The sequence below is a fragment of the Monodelphis domestica genome, chromosome 2 (assembly GCF_027887165.1).
Source record: "Monodelphis domestica isolate mMonDom1 chromosome 2, mMonDom1.pri, whole genome shotgun sequence".
NCBI classification, from domain to species: Eukaryota; Metazoa; Chordata; class Mammalia; order Didelphimorphia; family Didelphidae; genus Monodelphis; species Monodelphis domestica.
This window is the reverse complement of record NC_077228.1, coordinates 31,989,666-32,011,702: the sequence shown is the minus strand read 5'-3', so window position 1 is coordinate 32,011,702 and position 22,037 is coordinate 31,989,666. Positions and strand designations below refer to the sequence as shown.

General features: G+C 56.7%; 1 protein-coding gene across 1 annotated transcript in view; it reads right to left on the bottom strand.

The window, feature by feature from the left end:
- PIK3R3 (phosphoinositide-3-kinase regulatory subunit 3) overlaps nt 1–20,831 on the bottom strand; it is a 43,629-nt gene extending 22,798 nt beyond the window's left edge. Inside the window, exon 1 of the mRNA XM_056815205.1 lies at nt 20,479–20,831. Within this exon, the coding sequence (XP_056671183.1) occupies nt 20,479–20,626 (148 nt within the window). The 5' untranslated portion in view covers nt 20,627–20,831. The remainder of the gene's footprint in view (nt 1–20,478) is intronic.
- Nucleotides 20,832–22,037: the final 1,206 nt, after the last annotated feature.

The following is a 22,037-nucleotide window of genomic DNA, read 5'->3' as shown; positions in this document are numbered from 1 at the left end:
CCCCAGATCTTCCTGCCAGGCACCCCACTGCTCCCCCAGATCTTCCTGCCAGGCACCCCACTGCTCCCCCAGATCTTCCTCTTCTTCTGCAGCTCGAGGCATCCTTGGCTCCGGGCAGGAATACTCGGGACCTTCCTCAGCTTATCAGAATTCACTCTGCTGTTCCGGATGAGGCCTGACCCGGGCAGAGGACAGCAACAGGCGCATCACTGCTCCCCTCACGGTGGGCCCGAGGCTGAGGTCAGGGGTTGGGGGATGGGGAGAGAACTACTGGGCATGATGGTAGGCAGGTAGGATGAGCCCCGAGGGGAAAGAGAGGGCAGAGAGACAGAAACGGAGAAGAAAGAGGAGGAAAGAAAGCGAAAAGGAGAAAGAGAAGGGGAAGGGGAAAACCGGGAGAGCAGTAGGACCCCTTCTTCCTCAGAGACTTGAGCAAAAGAGGAACAACTAGGGACGTGGGAGGATTTGGAGCTCGGGGAAGCCTGCCTCTGTTCTCAGTCTGGGAGGCTCCCTGCTCAACTGGAAGGGGAAGGGCCAAAGGAGTGCAGAGAGGGGAGTTCTGAGCACTCACTCTGCAGAGGATGGAGCAGCAGCCACCAGGGAAGGTAGCAGGGCCTCGGGCAGGAGGGAGGGAAGGCAGGCCAGGCCCTAGCGAAGGGGGTGAATTTCCAGTGGACCAGCACCCACAGCTTTCCCTAGGTGTGGAGGGTGGAAATCACCAGGACAAGGAAACGAGGAAGCTAAGGGTGGAGGGCAGAGCCTCCCAGGCCTGGCAGGCCTCGGGAAGGGAGCCAGGCTGCTGCAGGGTGCCCCGTCCTAAAGGAAGGGACACAGTGACAGGACAGAAGGTCCTTCGAGGCAGGCTGACAGTCAGTGTCAGGTAGGTCACAACTGCTGAAGGCCGCCCCTTGTGGGTCTCACCAAGACCTGCCAGCCCCTAGAGAAGGCCAACGCAGGGGGCGGGGGTCATCGACAAAGGGAGGTTGGCAGAGATGGCAATGGGCAGCGTGCCAAGCCCTGCGGGCCCTGAGGGCTCCGGCGGGGAAGGAGAGGGTGCCTCTAAGTTATCCAAGGGAGCTGGTGAATGGCAGAGCGAGGGGCCCAGTGGGCGCCATGGAGAGAAGACAGCAATGCTGCATCACGGAGGGGAAGGGCCCCGAGCCTGTCTCCCGCAGCCTGGGAAAAGGACTTGACCCCCGGAGCTCAGGGCTAACAGGCAGCTCGGTATAGGGTTTGAGGAGCCGAGGCTCGGTCCGGAAGGCCCGAGATGAACATGGGCCCACCTCCCCAGGCTGCTGGAACATCAAGGGAGGACGCCTTCCCAGGCCTCTCGAGAATGTCACTTAGCATCAGCTCAGACCGCACAAATGTCCGGGTCTGGCCCTCCCACTGGAGTGGAGCTGGGGCGGCAGGACACCTGGCAGGGCACCCGGATGGTAACTACGTGATTGCGATGAGCTTTGGCCCAGAAGACCAGTGGAACAAGCCTCGTCCCTCCTTCTGGCAGGCAGGTGGGGACGGCCACAGGGCTTCTGCCGCCCCCCACGGGGAGTACAGCTGGGTCCCAATTAGGGTGAATAAGGAACACCCCAAAGTGGTCCCAGGATTGGAGCACTGCGTATTTTCAATGGCCAGTTTTACATAATTATAACTTTCAATAGTGCAAATCTGAATATGTGCAACTGCTTCGGGGTTTCCCTATTTGCACTCATCTGGACCTAGCGGTGCACAAGTAAAGAGAGGCATCAATAAGACATAATTAAAAGAAACCCCCCCAAACAAGATGCTTTGTGTCCCGAGACTGATGGGAGAGGAAGCTCCCCAGAAGGGGTGCTTCTCCTCGGTCTGCAGGCTCCCCTCCCAGCTCCCTGAAGCCTGGGGGCCCTGGTGGTGGCTCAGGCCCCATCGGTGGCAGTTCTTGTGCCTTCTGGCCAGAGCCCTGAGCCCCAGGCTCTCCCGAAAGTTCCAATCTACTCGAGGGGTTTTTTGGCAACCTTCTGGCCTGGACTGACTGGCACAAGGGCTGACCTGTGGCTGGTACCAGCCCAGATTCTGGGGGTCTGGGCTGAGGCGCCCTGAGAATCTGGCACATCCCAGACAGCCACGTAAACTGAGCAATCAAAAACCCCACAGGACGGGGAATCCTGGCTTCTGCCAGAAAAGCCTGGAAGAGCGTAGGACTGCCCCCTCCTCCTCACCAAAATGTGTTCTCTATTTAACGGGGCTGGAGAAAGAGCAAGTGATGGCAGCTCAGGCCAAGAATAGGTGGGGAAACAGAAGGAAGGCGAGCTGGACCAGGGCTGGCGCCCGACTAGAGGGCTGACATTTGGTGAAGGGCGGCCCTGAGTCAGGACGGAATTTGAGGAAATGACCTCAAGAAGGCCCCTTGGAGGGAGAGTGGATGCTGGAAGGAGACCGAGAAGCCATGGCAGGCGTTCAGGGGAGAGGCCAAAGGCTCGGAGGAAGTGAGAAGCCAAGAGGGATGGGGCTGGAATGGCTGCCGAGGAAGCGGTCCAGCAGCAGAAAAAGGGCCGAAGAGGAAAAACAAGGAGGGGGAGACACCCAATGGGGAGAGGGAAGGTGGGTGAAGGAGGTAAGGCAGGAGGCCCTGGGCCCAGGGGTGCCAGAGCTCCCAGGGCCCCCACATGCCCTGAGGCTGGCAGAGGGGGCAGGAGATGCCTGTGGGCACCAACATGCTCCCAGCAGCACCTGGGGGGGGGACACAAAGAAACAGAGGGCTGGGAATCGAGAGAGTGCCGGGGGGGGGGAGGAGGGGGGATTGATGCGCACAGACGACATGGAAGATTACTTTGCTGAAAAAGGTGACAAGAACCAAGCTGGGTGAGCCAGGCAAACGAAACGACTGGCCCAAAGACTCCAGCTGTCCCCCCACAATCCAGTCTGGGCCAACCTTCTGGCTTCTACCTCCTCTCGGCTCCCGTCGCCACCCCTCGCTGCCTTGCTCTCATCACTCTCGCCCGACTCCTGCGAGCAGCTTTCTAACCGGTCTCCCGTCCAGTCCATCCTCCGAAGTGCTTGCCCAAAGGGCGTGTCTCATGGGGCACCCCCTGCCCCTTGGGCTCCTGTGGCTCCCTATTGCCTTAGACCAGGTAGAAACTCCTGCATCTGGCCCTAAAGCCCTTGCCAGAGGCTCTCTGCGCTGCCGGCCGTCCACGGGTCGAGGGTTCATCGTGGAACACGAGCTCCCCAAGGGCAGGGATTTGTCTTTGTCCCTCCAAGGCCTAGCAGGGTGGCGCTTCATAAACGGAAAGCATCAAATAATGGAAGTTGAATGCTGTGCAGTCATAGAGCCAAGTCTGAACCCCTTCCCCACCCCCAACCAATGAAGAGCTGAAAAAACGTCTCCCCCATTCTCCTTGCAGAGCCGGGGGCTCTGGGGGTGGCATGCAGCATACTGTTAGGACATGGCCAACGCGACGGTTGGTTTTGCTGAACTCTTTTCCAATGTCACTCCTCCCTTTAACTTTGTTCAAAGGAATGGCCTTTATGACAGTTAGGCAGATAGAGAGATGGAAGGTCCTGGGTTCAAATCGGGCCTCAGATACGGCGTAGCTGTGTGACCCTAGGCAAGTCATTTACCCCCAGTTGCCTAGCCTATATGGCTCTTCTGCCTTGGAACCAATATTTAGGATCAATTCTAAAAGAGAAGGTAAGGGTTTAAAAAATAAAAATATAAGAAGACAGGCTTTTGGGGATGGAGGAGAGATATTTGTAAATAAATGATCTGATTATTAAACATGTCAACAAAAATGCTATTTTGAAAGAACACTCTAAGGCTGGGCCAGCCTTATTTTGAAAGGGGAGTTAAATCAGCCTTTCTTCTTGACAAGGAGCCGTCCCCCCTTCGTTCCCTGCCCCCAAGGCTACCTAGTCCCTCTCCCATGGGGGGGGGGGTACCGATGCTGCTTAATTTGATCCTCACCTCAGACACAAGAGGACCCTGAGGCTGGGAGCCATAAAAGAAGTCCCCCAAGCTTATGCATCCCGGCCTGTGAGAAGGGGTGTTGCACGCGGGTCCTCGCAGCGAGCCCTTCTCTGGGAGGCAAGGAACGGGGCAGACCCTTAACTGTCTGCCCAAACCCTGGGCCCTCCAAGGTCCAGGAAGGCGGGGGAAATCCTTTTCCTGAGCCTGGTGCCCCAGACTTGAAAGCTCTCTGGAGGGTCACAAGAGCCTGCTGCCTCCTTCCTCCTGGTCTGTTCATTCTGCAGGCTGGAGGGAAGAGAGGGAGCGCCTGAGCGTGGTCCCAATCGCTGCCTGCCCCCTGCTCCCTCCGGCGCGCACCCCACATTCCCGGTGCCAAGCAGAACCAGCACAGCAGCCGAGGGGATCCTCCCGGGTCCTGAGGAAAGGGAGGAGGACAAAGAGCGGCCTCGGTCCTGGCACAGGGTCCCCATTTCCAGCCACCTCGTCTAACGCCTCCCTACCCCGAGGAGGAAAGGAGGTCCAAGCCAGGGATGAGACTGGAGAAGCAGGCCGGAGAGGCTCCCCCAGAGCCCCCCACCCTTGCTGTGTCCCCTGGGCCCCTCGCCGCTTGCTCGGTCTCTCTTCCAGCCTTTTCTAATGCCTCCTCGTTGATCGTAAAGCCCGAGGTCGCTGGGAATCCCCAAGGATGGCCCCGCCGGCCCCCCGCCTCGTGTGCTCTGCCTCCCTGGGTTCGGGGTCTGAGCCAGACTGCAGACCGGTGTGCCCGGGGCAGTGCCCAAGCACGGTGCCCGGGCCACCTCCGAGTGGAGGCAGCCTGCGAGCATGGTGGGGTCCTGGGCAAGGAGGCCGGCCCTGAGGAAGACCTCGTGGAGGCCTGCAGCCCACAGGGGCATCGGGCCGGGCCGGCCATGGGCTGGGAGTCGCGCTCGGCTCCTTCTTCCGCCATGACGGAGACCAATCCTTGGGCGGCGCTCGTCAAGCGGACAAGCCAAGGCTGGAGGGACAGCCAGCACCGGCGAAGGGCAAAGGCCGATAAAAGCACCCCTCAGGAGCCCTGCGGACCCGATGCTGGGAGTCCCTGACTTGACCGCGGACGGGCCGGGCCCGGGAGGAGCCTCTCGGGGCTCTGTGAAGGGCTGCAAGATGGACTGGCCTGGTCCGTCCTGTCCCAGAAGACAGAACTTAGAGCTTGGGGCGGGGAGGGGGATGGAGAAGCCCTCCCTGAGCGTTGGAGCATTGACAAAGAGCAACACAAAAGGAGCCTCGTGGGAAGGGGGCAGAAATGGAGTCATGGTGGGAGGGGTCACCCGCAGGCACTCCCTGCTCAGCTCTGGATCAAGCTTCCTCTAGACACCGGGGAAAGCCGGAGCCGGAGCCTGCCTCTCCCAGGGGGCCTGGAAGGCGGCACTGCCCAAGCGGAGAACTCTCGTCTAGAGGCTGGGCGCCCCTAGAATGACCTTCGTGGAAAGGGCCTTGTGAGGGCCGCAGTGGCCGCTGAGACCAACGAGGCTAGGAGAGAGCATCCCCGGGCCAGGGAAGGTGATCCAGGGAGCGACGGTGGGGGCCGCAGAGCTGAAGCGCCAGATGGGGAGGGGTAAGTAAGCAGGACCCCACGGACGCCGGGGGAGCCAGGCTTGTGGGAGGGCCAGGCCTCTCGTCATCTTCTGAGCCAGCTGCCAACAAGTCTCTACTGGAGACCTCTTCGGAGGAGCCGGCCCGGAGCCAAGCAGAAACAAGGCCTGAACTCGAGCAGCTCGTGTTCTCCCGGGAGAGAGCAGAGGCTCGCAGAGGAGATCAGGGTAGCCGCTGGAGGGCAGGCCAGGGTCTCCTGTAAGAGACAGAGGGGGGAGGGGAGGATGGACCAGGCTGGGGTGCAGCCGGGGCAAAGGCCTGCTGGGTTGGATCACAGTGTGGGAAGACGATGACCGCCGAATGAGGCCGGAAAGGTGGGCTTCGGGGGGCTCTGAAGGCCAAGCAGGACTGTTCACGCTTGACCTGGAAACCAGAAGTCCCTGGAGCCTCTGAGTAAAGGGAGCGGAAAATCAGGGAGGCGCTGAGTGAGGCTGGCCTCGAGAGGCCAGAGGCCAGGAGAGAGGCTGGCCGAGGACGCCGAGGACGGAGAGGAGATGAAAAGGGGAGTGGCCGGCACTGTGTGCCTTCTCAGACCAGATCGAGGAGTCGAGCCTGGTCCTCACTGCCAGGCATGAGCCCCGCGGCCTAGCCAGATCCCCGAAGATCCCTCAGCCAGTTGGTTCCCTCACGTTTGAGCTCTTTAGGGCAGAACTAGGAGTAACAACCCAGCAGCTTCTCACATTGCTCTCGGCCCTTCCTGAAGGCCTCCCTTCTTTGCCACAACCCTCTGCGGAGACGAGGAAGCGATCCCCACCTAACAGAAGGCGATCAGGGCCCCAAGAAGCGAGGCGCCTCTCCACAAGACCGCGAGGCCGGACGAATGACCCCGCCTGAGAATTCTCAGAGGGGCTCAGGGGCCTTCTAGGCCAGAATGTGTGCCCATTTCCTCCACTTATCCAATCATACAGGAAGGACCCAAAGACAAAGCTCGCAATGCCCCCTCCTCTCCGGGGACGGAGCCACCAGGCTTGGGGAGGCGGCAGCCCATTCCTCTTCCCTCTGCCTCTCATCGCTGCCACGTTGTCTCTGCCCTTGGATGCTGCTGTTGTGGCTGGCTCTGCCTGGGGGGAGGGGCAACGGAATGGGGCCCGGCCCTCTCCCCCCTCAACCATCCTGGTTGCCCTCCCTTCAGGTGCCCTCCAGCTGACCACCATCCTTCCTAAGCAACGGTTGCCAGAACGGACCACACGCCTCCAGTGAATTCTGCCAAGGGCAGAGGGCAGCAAGATTCTCACCCTTCTAGGCCTCTTGTAACCCAGCCTGAGGGTGCCTGCATTTCAGATTCACAGGGCACTTAGGGTCCACTGTGACCCCCAGCTTCCATCTCACCACACCTTCCCATCCTGACCTCATTAAGCTGAACATAGCACCTGCTGGGGAGCCTGGTGCTGCCATTCATTTACAAGGAGAAGGCATGGCATGCTTGACTGGGAACAGGTCATGCCATGCCACCCTCTCCTTATCTCTCTTTTGGGGAGGGATGGAATTTAGCTAGGTTTTAGCAAATCCACCGCCCAACAAGTAAAGTATGTGGTAAAGTATTCAGGCTATTCTTGGGGAAAAGATGGAGAGATGCGGCTATAGTCTAGCTGGGGAGATTTCCCAACAACTAGTCTCAGGGTTTGCTATCAGCTTGGCGGGTCTCCCCAGTGGAGTGTCCCCCCCCAGGCTGTTCAGCCTCAGATATAGACCCCTCCCCATCACCACCACTGTATCTAGGGCCAAGGCCACGAAGTTTCAGCCCCCTCTGTACCCCAGGCCCCTCGCCATCATACATAGCACAAGTCAAGAGTTGGAGGGGCTGTAGAAAGGCAGGCACACAAATACATTGTTGGTGGAGCTGTAAACAGGTCCAACCAATCCAAAAAACAAATTGGGATCCTGTGAAGAAAAGGACTAAAATGCCCACCCCTTTGACCCAGAGGTTCCACCATGGCTGGGTGCATGCCCAGAGGAGGTCAATGACATCCCCACACCAAGGTATTTATAGCAGTCCTTTTTGGGGTCACAGGGGACTGGAAACAAAGGAGACGGGTAAATGGGCTTCGAACCTCATGGAAATAAGACCTCAGTGATTCTAGAGAAGCACAGGGAACGACATGAACCAATGCCAAGGGGCATGAGCCGGGCCTGGGAAACAAGAGCCAAAGATGACAGGCAGGCCAGTGGAAAGAACAGTGCCTGATGCTGTGCCACTCAAGCTCCACCTGGAGGTGGGGGCTACAGGGGTGAAATACTGCTTCAAAGGCTGGGCTTGGGGGATGGTTGTTTTGAGACTGTCCTGACCACAAGGACAGCAGGAGAGGTGAACAAGTGTTCCTTCCACATTTCCTCTGACTGGAACCCTGGCTTTTCCTCTCCATTGATCTAGTGTGGAGTCCTGACTTAATACTCTGGTGCTTTGGGCCCCTACCCTGGGACAGTTAGCCCAGGAAAGTCTGCAAATCCCTTCTCAGAATTCATAATAAAAGTAAATATATGGGATTATATGGAAATGCAGTTATCAAAATCTGGTTCAGCATCATCTTTCACTTCTCCTGCAACTCTCAGTCTACCCGTCCTGAGCTGCTGGGGCTTCCCTCTCCTGCCCTGAATAACACATGTATGCACACATATGAACACGTATACATGCGCCCTCCCTGTTTTTTACTCATAGATGCCCCTCGCTCCCCGAGCAGATGTACGCCCCTCCCCACATCTTTGGCAAGCGGTCTCAGGGCCTGGGCCCAGCTCTGCTTACCCTTCCATGGTGAAGGCACCATCCGGAGCACCAGACATCATCCTCCTTCCACAGAAATATCCGTCTCTAACAGACTTCTCTGATAAAGACATTTCCCAACTGCACAACGACCACCCAGAAGGCATCAAGGAGCCTGAGGAGTGCAGATGCCTTGAACCCCTGGCCCAGCATATCTCCCTCCCTCCCTCAGCCAGCACCGACCTCGGAAGGAAAGAGCATCAGCTCTTGGAGGGCTTAATTCCGAAGAGGCCTCCCATCCTTCCACGGACAAGGAGTCTTCCTCCTTCCATCCATCCCAGCATTCATGGCCACCATTTAACATTCTAGATGGTGCTTATAAAGCCACTGGGGCCATGGAAAGCTTTCTGTGCTCAAGGCCGGCTTTCTAACTCATTTACTGTCACAAATCTTTAAAGGGGAATCTCCCCATCCCCATTCCCCTCCCCTCAAAAAAGATGTCTGTCTCTCAGCAAGGAAGTGTCCTGCATGGCTTTCCCCAAAGGCTCCCCTCTGGAATTTGCTCTTCTCTCTCCAGTGGGCTTCCTCTTTCTCTTCCTTGTCCTCTGCCTGTCCCCACTCTACCTATAAGGACAGATGGACCCTGGGGGCCTCGGAGTTCAAGCGTTCTGGTCTTGGAGACCCCTCCCCCCAGTCAAGGGCCTCCCAGTGACCATGACAAACTCTGACCTGAGGCCGAACTGGACCCCCAACATGCTAAGGGAAACCTTTATTCCAAAGCAGAATACGCTGCAACAAAGATCTCAATGGCCCTCTCTGAGCAGTGACCCAGATTTTGGAAATTTGGTGGCTGGAAGAAAAGAGAGGAAGATAAGAGAAACACCTACGCTGCTGCTTCTCCAGTTTTTAAAAAGTCTATTTTACAAAAGTGTGGGATGCCATATAGCTTTTTCAGAAATGGTAACATAAAGAATCAGAATTTCTTCTTTCTACGTGAAGTACCTATTAAGAGACTAAAGTCCCAGCTGCCAAATCCAGGGGATTTTTGTCCCTCCTCCTCCTCCATGACCTCCCTGAAGCCTTTCACATTGCTGATCACTCTCCTCTCTGGGTCTTCAGGACACTCTTCTCTCCTGGTTCTCCTCTTCCTTCTCTGACTGCTCCTTCTCTACCTCTTTTGCTGGATCCTCCTCCAATCATATCCTCTAACCACTGGTGTCCCTCAGGGATCTCTCTTGGGGCCTCTTCACAGCTCCTCCTCAGATTCACTGACCATCTCGAATAATGACCAAATCTGCCTATCCTTCCCTAACTTCTCTGCCAACCTCTGTCCATTTGGAGCTTGATGTTCCACAGAATAACCTCAACATGCCACGAAATGAATTCATTCTCTTTCACTCAAACCTCTCGCTCAAACCTTCCTCTCTTCCTACTGAGGGTACCACCATGCTCCCACTTAACCCGGCCCAATGATAGGAGTCACCCCTATATCCAATCGGTTGCCAAGGCAGAGCATCTCTCACATAGACTCCCTTCTCCCTCTGACCCTGGTGGCCTCACACCTGGACCACTGCTCTAGCTGCTGGTGGGTCTTCCTGCCTCCAGGCCCTCCCCACTCTCGGCCATCTCCCATTGGACTGCCAAAGTGGTCTTCCTATGGCACAATGTGACTCTATTGCCTCTCTACTCAAAGCGCTCCTGAGGCTTTCCATCACCTTCAGGATTAAACAGAAAATCCGCCATCAAGTCCCACCTTGTTTAGATTCTCTTTAAGGCCAGTGGCTTCTCTGTTTACTTCCCTTTTATCCTCTATAGGTTTTGTTCGCATGCTGTCTCCCCTATTTGTTTGTGAACTTCTAGAGGACAGAGATTCCTCTTCTGCTTTTTTTGAATCCCCGACATTCATTCAGTGCTGGTCATACAGTAGGAGCTTAATAAATGTTTAATAGCGGATAGGGTGACTAAACCCCTAAGACAATGGCTAGGTGGACCCTTGGGACTGATGGTCATGGCCAACTCCCAGGCTGACCCTTGGAGAAGCACCCTGCTCCAGTGAGGGAGAGCTGCCTTGGGGTGCCCCAATGCCAACCCCAGACCACCCTCACATCCTCTGTGGACTAGTGAACCTCTATCCGAATTTTAAAGATGAGTTCAATCCCGTCAGCACTATGTGCTCCTGCACCTGCACTCCCTTTTAGGAATCACGTCATAGCCAATGGGGCTGGGCTGGGGGGACCTTGTCCGGCCAGGGCGGCTGAGGAAGGCACAGCTGGATCATGTAGCATGATGTAGCAGGCCAGCGTGGGGTGCCGGGGCTGGTGCCGGTGCCGGTGCCGGTGCCGGGTTACTGGACAGTCTCCTCAATGGCAGGAAAAGACAGCCCCCAGCAGGAGGGCCCAACAGACCAGAATCCCTGGGCCCAGGACAGCCTTGTTTCCTGTTTCCCATGAACTTGGCAATGACAAACAAGCCTCAGGGGCCAGGACCCCCACAGTCCAATGGCGCTCATCTCATCTCACAAACGCACCCCAAAGTGACCACCATACTCTCTCTTGAAAGTCACGTTTGGCCGTATCTACGCTGCAAACTCTGACTCAACTCCATGCTGTCCCAAGCCTGGGAATTTCGCCAACATCTACATATTTGAGATTCAAATGTATATTTTCCATGACCTACTTGCTCTGAGAGAACAAATTCTCTCTTTGGCCCAGCAAAGATCATGGCTGTTGGTAATAAAATGAGACCAACATAACCTGAAAAATGGAGAAATATTAGCCAAAACAAAATTAATAGAGATCAGAGTCACAGATTCCAATCTGGGGGGGTTGGGGAGGAGGAAGAACTTCATTAGAGGTCATCTACTGATTTGGGGGAGGAAATGGAGGCTCAGAGAGAAATTGGGGTCACACAGGAGGCGAGAACAGAGTTTGGATCCAATCCCGGCTCTGATGAGTCCAAACCTAGGGCTCTCTGCCATCACAGCTCGGCCCCATTAGTGCGAACAAGGAATCCCTGGAGTGGTCACATGTACTATTCGAAATTATAATTATGTAAAATATGGTCATTGGTTCCAGCTCAACAGAAAAATGAATGAGGCCTTGAATAATGGCCGGCTCAAGGACTCCTTATTCACACTCATTGAAACTCTTAGCAATCTGGAGAGACAAAGCATGGAAAGAGCTGTCCGTGGTCCTTTTGGTACCTTGGGACCATTCTCAGGGCTCCAAAGTCCAAAGAGTGGCCCAACCCTACAGAGATGAAGGGCTTCACTGAGAGGATGGTGACCTGTGCCAGTGGAAGCATCCACACAGATGAAAGCACAGGCCCTTCAAGTACAGATAAACAAGAGGTGCTGGCCACATGGTTTAGCATAAAAGGTCACATCATAAACAAACTGGAGGAGCAAAGAAGAAATCACCTGTCAGATCCAGGGGATAAGGGAAGAATTCATGACTAAACAAAGGGATGAAGAAGATCAAGATCATTAAAGGGAAAATGGACACTTTTGATTATACAAAATGAAAAGGTTTTTGCATAAAAGCAATCTAGTTAAAATTAGAATAGAAAAAGTTAACTGGAGAAAAAAATCTTTTCTGTAAGTTTCTTGTTTGCAAGATTAATAAAGAACTGATTAAAGTCTATAAAAACAAGAGCCATTTCCCATTTGATAAATAGTCTCAGGGAATGAAGAGGCAGTTTTCAAAGAAAGAAAGCCAAGCTGCCAAAAGATACATACTGTACCCACCCTTTAACCCAGAGGCACTATATCTAGGCCCATCCCCAACAAAAATCAAGGAAGAAAATGACCCATATATGCGAAAATATTTATGTCAGCTCTTTTTATGGTGACAAAGAGCTGGGAACGAAGACGGTGTCCTTGAATGACAACAAATTAATGGTATATAAATGTCATGTAATACTATTGCTACTCAGAGTGTAGAACAAGACAAGGATTTTTGGACATTGCCAACGTGGTCATTGGTTTCACTTGATTAGGCATATTTGCCAGAAGTCCACCCCCCTTTTTTCCAACTTGGAGGAGAATAGAAGGGAGAATAAAATAAATCATTAATTAAAAAAAAAAGCTTAATGCAACAACAAGGAAGGAATTATGGGAGAGGTAACAGAGGCTTTCACAAGGAATAGAATTGGTAATTCCCAGGCTATTGAGTTTGATGTCCATCCATCCTTCACAAAGGCAGAATTCTGGACTTCCATTCCAGGAAGAGAAAATGAACATTTAGAAAAGAACCCTCTGAAACAGGTTATGAGAAGTCTTCACCCAACCCTGGACACTGAGAGTACCAAAGGAATTGACACAAAATGGGCACAAGCCAGTCCCCAAAAGTAAGTGGGGAGAAGGATAAGAACAAAGATGCGAAGAATCAGCAAATCTATGAAAAGTGCTCCAAAAGCCAATGAGAAGAGGGTGAAGCTAAGAAGAAAAGCTAGGATGAGTCAGTGCTGGAGGGGCTAAGGGAGGACCACCAGTGCACTGGGGCACTGTCCCAAGGGTTCCACTGGCCTGGAGATTTCCTGCCCTACCAAGATATTCTGATCACTCATCTCAGAGAACTGCATTATCTCACTGGAACAAAGAGAATTTTCACAATTCTGGAGGGCCCAAGGTTAGCTAAGTTCTAAGCTTGAGGCTAACCCATTCTCTCCCAAATCACCTGCTTCTATTATTGAGGGTGCAGGAAAGTGGGTGAGCTCCTTTTGCCTGGCATAAGAAGCCCGAGACTGTGTAAAACTCGTATATGTGTGCTTCCCTTTGTTGGGCAGGCTGGGATCCACCTGCCAAACCCATTGGTTGGTGCTCGTTAAGATGGTTATCTTCTGGCTTCCCTCTGGATTTATTGACCTCCAGTTACGCAGACCCAGACAGGAGGAATCACCCTCCAGGAGGAGCTTTGAACCTCTGGGTGGAGGAACTCCTCAAGACAAGCAAGGCAGAGCAATGAAAGCATAATGACTTGTCTACTGGATCCGATAACATAGATGAGGACCACCCTAAAGGCAGCTGAACTCAGGCCAAACGTGGGGCTCCCCTGAGCTCCAGGGAAAGCCACACTCCCCTCAGCTCAGGAAAGACCAGCGGATGGAGGGGCTGGGTGAGCTGCTTTGTGGAATGACTGAGGAGGCTGAAGAGTATAACAAAACTTCTTTAAAGTAGGTAGGAAGGAAGGAAGGAAGGAAGGAAGGAAGGAAGGAAGGAAGGAAGGAAGGGAGGGAGGGAGGAAGGGAGGAAGGGAGGAAGGGAGGAAGGGAGGAAGGGAGGAAGGGAGGGAGGGAAGGAGGGAGGGAGGGAGGGAGGAAGGGAAGGGGAGGAAGGGAGGAAGGGAGGGAGGGAGGAAGGAAGGAAGGAAGGAAGGAAGGAAAGGAGGAAGGGAAGGAGGGAGGGAGGAAGGAAGGAGGGAGGGAGGGAGGGAGGAAGAAACAAAGAAAGGAAGAGAAAGAATGAAAGAAAGAACAAAAGAAAGAAAGAAAGCAGTGATCACCCAGCTTCACCAAGAACACATTATGCCAGCAGACTAACTTGATTTGTTTTAACCCTTACTTTCCCTCTTAGAATTGATACTAAGTATTGATTCCTAGGCAGAAAAGCAGTAAGGGGGTGCAACTAGGAGTATGAATTGAGAACCGGGTAGGGAACCGGATCTGATGCCTCTTATCACCCACTGACTGGGTTCTAATGCATCCACTAGTGTTCAGTCCTCAAAAAAGATAAGGCCATCATTAGCTACCCCTTTCCTCTCTTTTTAAACCCTGACCTGCTGTATTAGAGTCAATACTCTGTATTGGTTCCAAGTCAGAAGAGCTGTAAGGGTCAGGCAATGGGGGTAAAGTGACTTGCCCAGGGTCACACAGCCAGGAAGTGTCTGAAGCTACTTTTGAACCCAGGATCTCCCATCTTTAAACCTACCTCTCTATCCACTGGGCCACCTAGTGGCCCCTGATCTGATTTTTTGGATAATGTTCCTAGATTGGTCATGGGAACCTTGTCAATAAGAGTATGTCTAGAGCTTTAGTAAAATATCTGATCAAGTTCCTCATGCCATTCTCTAGACAACATGGAGAAAGGAGAGGATGATCCAATGAGGTGAATCCCCAATTGGGGCAGAGGGACCCCGAGGCCAAGCACTCAGGGGCTTGTTACACCCCCTTCCCAGGCTGACCTCCCAGGCTCCAACATACTAAGTTCTTGCCAGTTGGGGTTGCTTGTGGGCTCCTCATCACCCTTTCTGAGTCCTCTTCTGTCTCTGCCTGGGGGATGCTGCCCCATCTTTTGGGCCCAGAGGCCTCCCCTTCCACAATGCCCACCATCTCAATGCCCCTGGGCCTCTTCCTGGGGTCAATTCAGAATCAGAATCAGAAGGGCCTCCAGAGAGCAAGAGCCGTCCCCCCCTGAGCAAGCGGAAGTGTCTGCCCCCTCACTTTTATTTTATTTTTTTTTAAACCAATAACAGAGAAGGGCAATAAGGGCTAGGCAATGGGGGTTAAGTGACTTGCTCAAGGTCACCCTGCTGGGAAGTGTCTGAGGTCATATTTGAACCCAGGACATCCCATCTCTAGGCCTGGTTCTTAATCTACTGAGCTATCCAGCTGCCCCCAATGCTCCTCACTTTTAGCTGGTGCCAACCAAGAAGGTATTCTGAGCTTTCCTATTCAATGTTCATTTGAGTACCCCAACCTAATACAGATGGATCAAGGGTCTGTAAGGCATTGATCCACCTAGGCATTGGGAGGGACAAAGACAAATCAAAGAACTATAGGTGCCCTCAAGGAGCTACCATTGTCTACAACATATGAACAGGTGTGTGTGTGTGTGTGTGTGAGAGAGAGAGATAGAGACAGACAGACAGAGAGACAGAGACACACAGAGAGACAGACACAGAGATAGAGACAGACAGACAGAGACAGAGATAGAAACACACAGGGAGACAGACAGACAGAGATAGAGACCGACAGACAGACAGACAGAGAAGGAGGAAGAGGGAAGTCGGGAAAGGATTCCTTGAGGCGTCCTAGAAGAAAGGCAGGGATGAGAAAAGACAGAGGAGGCAAGTCCTTGGAGGCAAGGGGGCAGCCCCAGGGCTCGTCACGCCTGGCTCTGGGCCTTGTGATACTTGGAATCAACGACTAGGATAAAAAGCGAGATATGGGCCTTGACATCTGAAAGGGCCAAAGCTAGGAGGGACCCCCGGGCCTCTGGAGGACGGAGAGGACACAGAAGCTTCCAGGCTGTGGCCTGGAGAAGTTAAAGCCGAGCCTTTGGGGTGAAAATGTGAATTCCCAAGCGTAAGACAAGGGAGACAACTGGCGAGCGATTTGTCTGCCGCAGACAAGGGGATGCAGGCGACTGGCAGCGCCCAGGTCAGTGTGCCGAGATACCCAGGAGAGCCAGAACGCCGTCGAGATGCAGGGCTCCCCTGGAGGCTGTCAGCCCACCCGTAGATACAAGGTTCAATTCTGGGACCCCCGTTTAGGGCAAGCCGGAGAATGCTCGGTTGCATTCAGCGGCCGGGGCTCAGGAGGGCCATAGAACGATCTTCAGCTGTTTGATCCTGCTTTTGCCCCAGGACTCGCTAGAACTAGGAATAATGGGTGGAAATGGCCAAGAAGCTAATTTGAGACTTGATGCGCCAAAGGGACAGTTGTCACTGGCGGAAGCTCCCCTGGGAACCCCCAACCCTGCTCAAAAGCCCGCTGCCCGTGCCTGGCCGGCCACGAGAGCTTTGCTCCCCTTTTCCGGGCCGTCCCGGGACTCTCTGGCCAGCCGCAGAATGACACTCAGCAGAAACAAGTGGAGCAGCCGCCCGGCGCACCTGGGTCTCTCGGTCCCGGCCGGGGAGAGCAGCGGCTGAGGACGATGGCCCATCCCTTTCCCTCCGGGGACCCGGGGCCGGGCCGGGGCTGAGGGTCAGCGGGTCCCTCTGGGAAGCCCTGCTGATGGAGGCCTCCAGCCAAGACCAAGGCCAGCTGTGGAGCCTGGCCGCCAACCAGTCATCCTTCCGGGCCTCCGTTGGAGGCTGACAAAACACTTTACAGAGGTGGTCATTAACAACGGTTTTTGCAGCCTCCCCTCGGAAGGGTGGTGACAAGACCAGGCAGAGACACAGGAGCCAGAGCGGCCACCTCTGGCACGTGTGACCTACGGACGGACACACACCTGACTCAAACAGTCCTGGCCTCGGCCCAGGTGATTAAGGGTGCAATTAACGTGTCACCGAAGGTGGTGAGTTTAATTCCTTTGTCACAGGGCAAGCTCAGCGGATGAGAGCCAGGCCTGGAGACAGGAGGTCCGGGGTTTGAATTTGACTCCAGAGACTTGGTGGTGTGACCCTGCGCCAGTCACTTGACCCCCCACTGCCCAGCCCTTACCTCTCTTCTGCTTTGGAAGCAATACTTAGTATTCATTCCAAGACAGAAGGTGAAAGCTTGAAAAAAAAACAAATGTTTCAGGCACTGAAGTTCTGAACACTTAAAAAATTCTTTCCTCTGATCAGATCCCTGCGATGACAGTGGGAAGTTGGTGGTGTTCCTGAGGGGAAGTGACTTGTCCAGGGTCACCCTGCCTGGAAGCATCTGAGGTTTCTGGTCTTGGCCGCATCCCCACAGGAAGGACTACCCAAGGCAGACAAGGGGGTGGGGCCGAGCTCAGCTCAGGAACCCTTCCTGTGGGCACTTGGTGGGGAGGCCAGGAGGAGCCCTTGGCTGGGCAGCGGTCCACCGAGGCTTGGGCTAGAGGCCCTTCTGATTCTGAATCAGCCCCAGGGAGAGGCCCAGGGCTTTGTGGTGGGCGTCATGGAAGAGGAGGCCTCCCCCCGGCAGACAGAAGGTGAGGGGAACGCAACACCCTGGAGCCTGGAGGCCCCTGATGGACAGGCTGAGAGACCCTGGGGAGACCCTGAGCCAGAACAATAGGGCTCCAATAGAGGGGAGCCCGGGGCCATGCAGGTCCCCTCAGAGGTCAGGAGAGGGGCAGGAGCTGGCCCGGCCTCACAAGGCCTGGATCTCCAGCCAAGGCTGCTCCAGGGAAGTGTAGACCAAGGCAGGGGAAGGAGCGGGGAGAAGCGGCGCCCCAGCACGGAACAAGGAGGGGCTGGCACAGCTCCCAAGTAGAGGAGGCGGGCAGAATTGGAGCTGGGGTCTGACTTCAGGGCCAGCCCTCTTGGATGTGGAGTCCGGAACGCCTGAGCTTCCATCTTATCTCAGACATTTACTGTCCGTGTGACCCTGGGCAAGTCACCTCTCCGGCGTCCTCATTTGTAAAAGGGGTCCTGAGAGCGGCGGCAGTCCTCATCTCTGCCCAAGACCAAGCTCCCCCAGCAGCCTCGGACAGCCTGTGCTGGGGCGGCCCGCGGGGAGTCCACAAAGGGCGGCGAGGAACAATACGGCCGGCCCCCCGGCCGGCTCCAGTCTCCCCCACCCCCACCCCCGCTCTGGGAAGGACACAAAGAGGGAAAATCCCCAGCAAAGCTGGACCAACATTCCCAGCCGGCTCTGCCCACGATCCTGTCAGACTGCATAAAAGGACGATCTCGCTGCCCAGCCGGGAGGAAGCTGCCGAAGGCCGAGGGGCGCTCCGGAGCCTTCAACTCGCAATCCCGGAATGACCCATTTAGGACCAGGCAGAGAAGCCCGGAGGAGCGAACAAAAAGAGCGCGGCTAGCCCGGGCCTCGCAGACGCCGGCACAAAGGTCTGGGGGGCTGCCGCCCCTGGCACTCCTGCACTTTTAGGGGCCCTGCTGCCCCCCCAAACCGCCCTTCGTCCAGGACGAGCCCCCGTCCGGCAGGCTTGGCCTCGGGACATCTGCGCGCACACAAGCCGGGCCAGGACGGAGAGAACCAAGCGGCGGCTGGCTCCCGGCAGTGCGCGAGAATTTCCCGGCCCCCCCTCCCCCCACTTTTCAGCTTCTCTTTCCTATCCCTCGCCTAGCGGAGGGAGCCATAAAGAAAACCTGGGAGGGAGGGAGGAGGGAGGGAGGGAGGGAGGAGGGCCTGGGACAAAGCTGAAGAAAGTGCTGGGGGGGCCCTGCCCTCCGGGGGCCTCCCCCATCCCATGAATATCAGGTGGGGGCCAAGGATGGCCGACGGACCCGGGGGAGGGGGAGCCCCAAAGAAACGCCTCAGCAGGGAGAGGTTCCTCTCCAGCACCCCGCAATCAAAGAAAGGAGCGAACCAAGCGGCCAGCGGCTCGAACCAGCAGGCACTTAAAGCCAAAGAAAGGCACTGGGGGCGGCCGGCAGGGCGGGGGCTGTTGCCACACCCCTGCCCGAAGACGCGCCCCGCCCATCCCCCCCCCCCCCCCCCGGCTGGGGACAGGTAGCTAAGATCTGGAGAGGGGGGAGGAGAAGCCGCGCCCCCTCCCCTCCCCCAGCTCCCCGCCCTGCCCCGCACAGCCCAAGTCCAGGGTCTCCCTTCAAACTTTGGGAGGCCGGCGGCGGGGCGGGCAGCAGGCTGCTCCCTAACTGCCGCCCCTGGGGACACAGGAGAAAGAAAGGAAGAAGGAGGGGCCGGCGCTCGGCACCTGAACGGGCCACCTCCCGGCGGGAGGAGGGAGCTCAAAGGAGCTGGGGTACCCTCTCATTCCCTCCCCTGGGAGGCCCTAGCTGGCCCGTGGAAGCCCCACGGGCGCGCCAAGCACGGAGAGCATCCCTCTCCTCCCTCCCAGCGAGTCCCCGGCACCCATTTCCCGCCGGTGGGGGGGTTCCATTTAGAGGCGGATGAGCAGGGTTTTACCCCCACCCCCAACCCACCAGTCCGGAGCCCCATCCCCCAGAACTGGATGGTCCATCTCGAACCAGAAAATGAGATGGGCCGACCTGGGCATCGTCCTCCCCGAGTAGCCCCTATCCCGCACCTCCGGAGAAGTAGAGGAGTTCCAAGGAGCCCGGCCATCACCCCCAGCCCCCACCACGGGGGGCTGAAGAGGGGCATCGAAATAAGGCAGCTCCAGGGAGCCGGGCACCATTCTTTTCTCCCAACCCCCACAGGGAGGGGGCGGGGGGAGCCCATCTAGATGCAGAAAAAGAGCTCGGGAGGAGCTGGGCATCGTATACCCCCAAGCCCCCTCCCCACTGCACAGAAGGGGGGGGAGTCCATCTCGATGCAGAAGATGAGCTCATCGGAGCAAGGCACTCTCCTCCCTTGTCCCTGCACCTGGGAGTGGGGGTGCCCATCTCAATGTATAAGATGAACTGAATGAACTCAGGAGCAGTTGGGCACCCCACCTACCCCCCCCCCCCATGAGCTAGCCTCCCTCTTCCCCGCAGCCCGCTTTCTCCCAACCCCCCCCCAAAGTCAACGTAAAAGATGAGCTCCGAAAAGCCGGGTATCCTTCTCCCTCCCCCTCTGCAGCCCGCTCCCCCAGCACCTGGGGGGGGGGTCCATCTCAGCATAGATGAGCTCAGCGGAGCACAGCATCCTCCCCTCCCTTTCCAGCCGGTCTCCCCCACTCCAGTAGCACCCTCCCCGAACCTGGGGGTGTCCATCTCAATCTAAAACATTAGCTTGTGCACAACTGTGTTCCCCCACCACGTCCCCTCCTCCTTGCACCTGGGGGGGGGGTGTCCCGCTCGATGTATAAGATGAGCTCAGCAGAGCACTGCACCCTCTCCTCCTCCCTTCCCCTCCCCTCCTCTTGCAGCCAGTCCCTCCTTCTAGCAGCCCCCTGCTCGCACCTGGGGAGGGAAATCTTATCTCAACCTAGAAGATGAGCTGGACAGAGCAAGACATTGCCCCCCAACCAAGACAAACACATTCCCCGCACCTGGGGGGGAGGTCCATTTCCTAGTCGAAGATGAGCTCAGCGGAGTAGGACACTGTCCCCTCCCCCTCCAGCTGGTCCCCATCCCCCATCCTTCTCTCCTCACCTGAGGGAGGGGGGGTCCATCTCGCTGTATTAGCAGAGCAGGACATTGTCTTCCCCCCAGCAGCCCCTGATCCCCCTCCCCCTCCTTCTGTACTGGGGGGGGGGGGGTTGTCCATCTCGATTTATTAAAAGAGCTTGGCGGGGCAGGACGTTGTCCCCTCTCCCCCAGCCGCTGTCCCCCTCCCCCCTCCCCTCCGTTCTCCTCCCTCCCTTGCGGGGGGGGGGGGGGGGGTCCTCTCTGTATTGGAGGAGTTCGGCGGGGCAGGACGTCGCCCCTTCTCCCTGGTCCCCTCCCCTCCCCCCAGTAGACCCCCTCCCCCGCACCTGGGGGGTCCATCTCGATGTAGAAGATGAGCTCAGTGGAGTAGGGCATGGTCACGTCCCTCCAGTCTTCGCTTTCGCCGCCCTCACCACCTTCGCCTTCGCCTTCCCCGCCGTCCTCGCGCTCCATGCCCCACGGTGGCGTGTACATCGCTGTCCCGCGGGGGCTGATCGAGCTGCTCCGTTTCCGACACGTACGCCACCCCGGGATCACCGCCCGCTCTCGGCCCCGGCCCGGCTGCAGTCCCAGCTCCGGCTCCGGCTCCGGCCACTAGAGTTTCATTTTAACGGCGCGGAGGGAGGGGAGGGAGGGGAGTGGACTGGCCGCCCTCCCTCCTCCCCCCCCCCCCCGTCCGGCCCCGCCTCCCGCCTGGGAGAGACCAATGTTGCACCGGCCAGAGGGAACAGGAGAGGGGAGTACGAGCCGTCCCCACCTCGATCTGGAGGAATCCTTCCTGAAAGCCACTGCAGATGTACAAATTGATGTATATGTGTGGAAGCGGCCGAGAAATGGAGAGCTTTACAGATAGGGCCTCCTTATTCGTCACTCTCTCCCTGAAGTTTCCCCCTCAGGAGTGGTGTATTGTGGTATAACCCAAGAGCTGGCCAGGCGCCGGGCTCTGGGGCCGAGAGACTGTGAGCCGCGGGGGGAGGGCAGGGGCAGAGTGGGGGGCTGTGATTGGTGGAGGCTGGTTGCCGGAGCCGGGAGCCTGCGTCTTTTGTCTGCCTTGCTCCAGGAGAGGCCGCGCGAGGCGGCTGCGCGCCCGGTAGCGAGCCAATCAGAAGGCGACCGGCGCCGGCCGGTGTGTCGCCCATTGGTCAGGATTCCAGTTACCAAGCGGGACAAAGGCAGAAGGGGCGGGCCCTGGCAGGGGGCGGGGGAGATAGCCCGGCCCAGAGCGCGCGGCTCAGCTCGGCTGGCTCAGCCCGTCGCGCGGGGGACTCCAGCTGCCCAGAGACAGCGAGCAGTAGAGGAGGCGGGGCCGGGTCGGGCCGGGCCGGGCCGGGCGGGGCGAGGCGGAGCTAGCGAAGGAGCCGAGCTCTAGCGAGTGCTGCCTGGAGACAGAGGCCGAGGGGCGGGGGCGGGAGAGGCATCCCCCCACCCCCATACACACAGACTTGTACATGCATGTACGCCCTTGTGAACAGCACACGCATGACACACACATGCACACACAAAACACATGACGCCGCGTTGTGCATTGTCCAGGAGCCCTCCAAGTGTGCGTTGCACACGTATGGCACACGCATGTGCATAGGCTCACAGCCGGCACACATTGTACATTGTCCAGACATGTCCCCCAGCTGGGCACTGCATGCACATACTACATGTACGCTTACACACCCCATACCTCTACGATGTGCATTGTCCAGACACCCTTCTCCCAGCTGTGCACAGGAGCCTGCACATGTTCACCCTGCACAGGTACATGGGCACAGACCCAGCACACACAGGCATTTACGGACACACACGTTCATACTCCACACCCGTGAATCCACATGCCACAAAGTTCATGCTACGAGTGTGCTGGTCTGGACAGCACCCAGAGCATTTACATGAT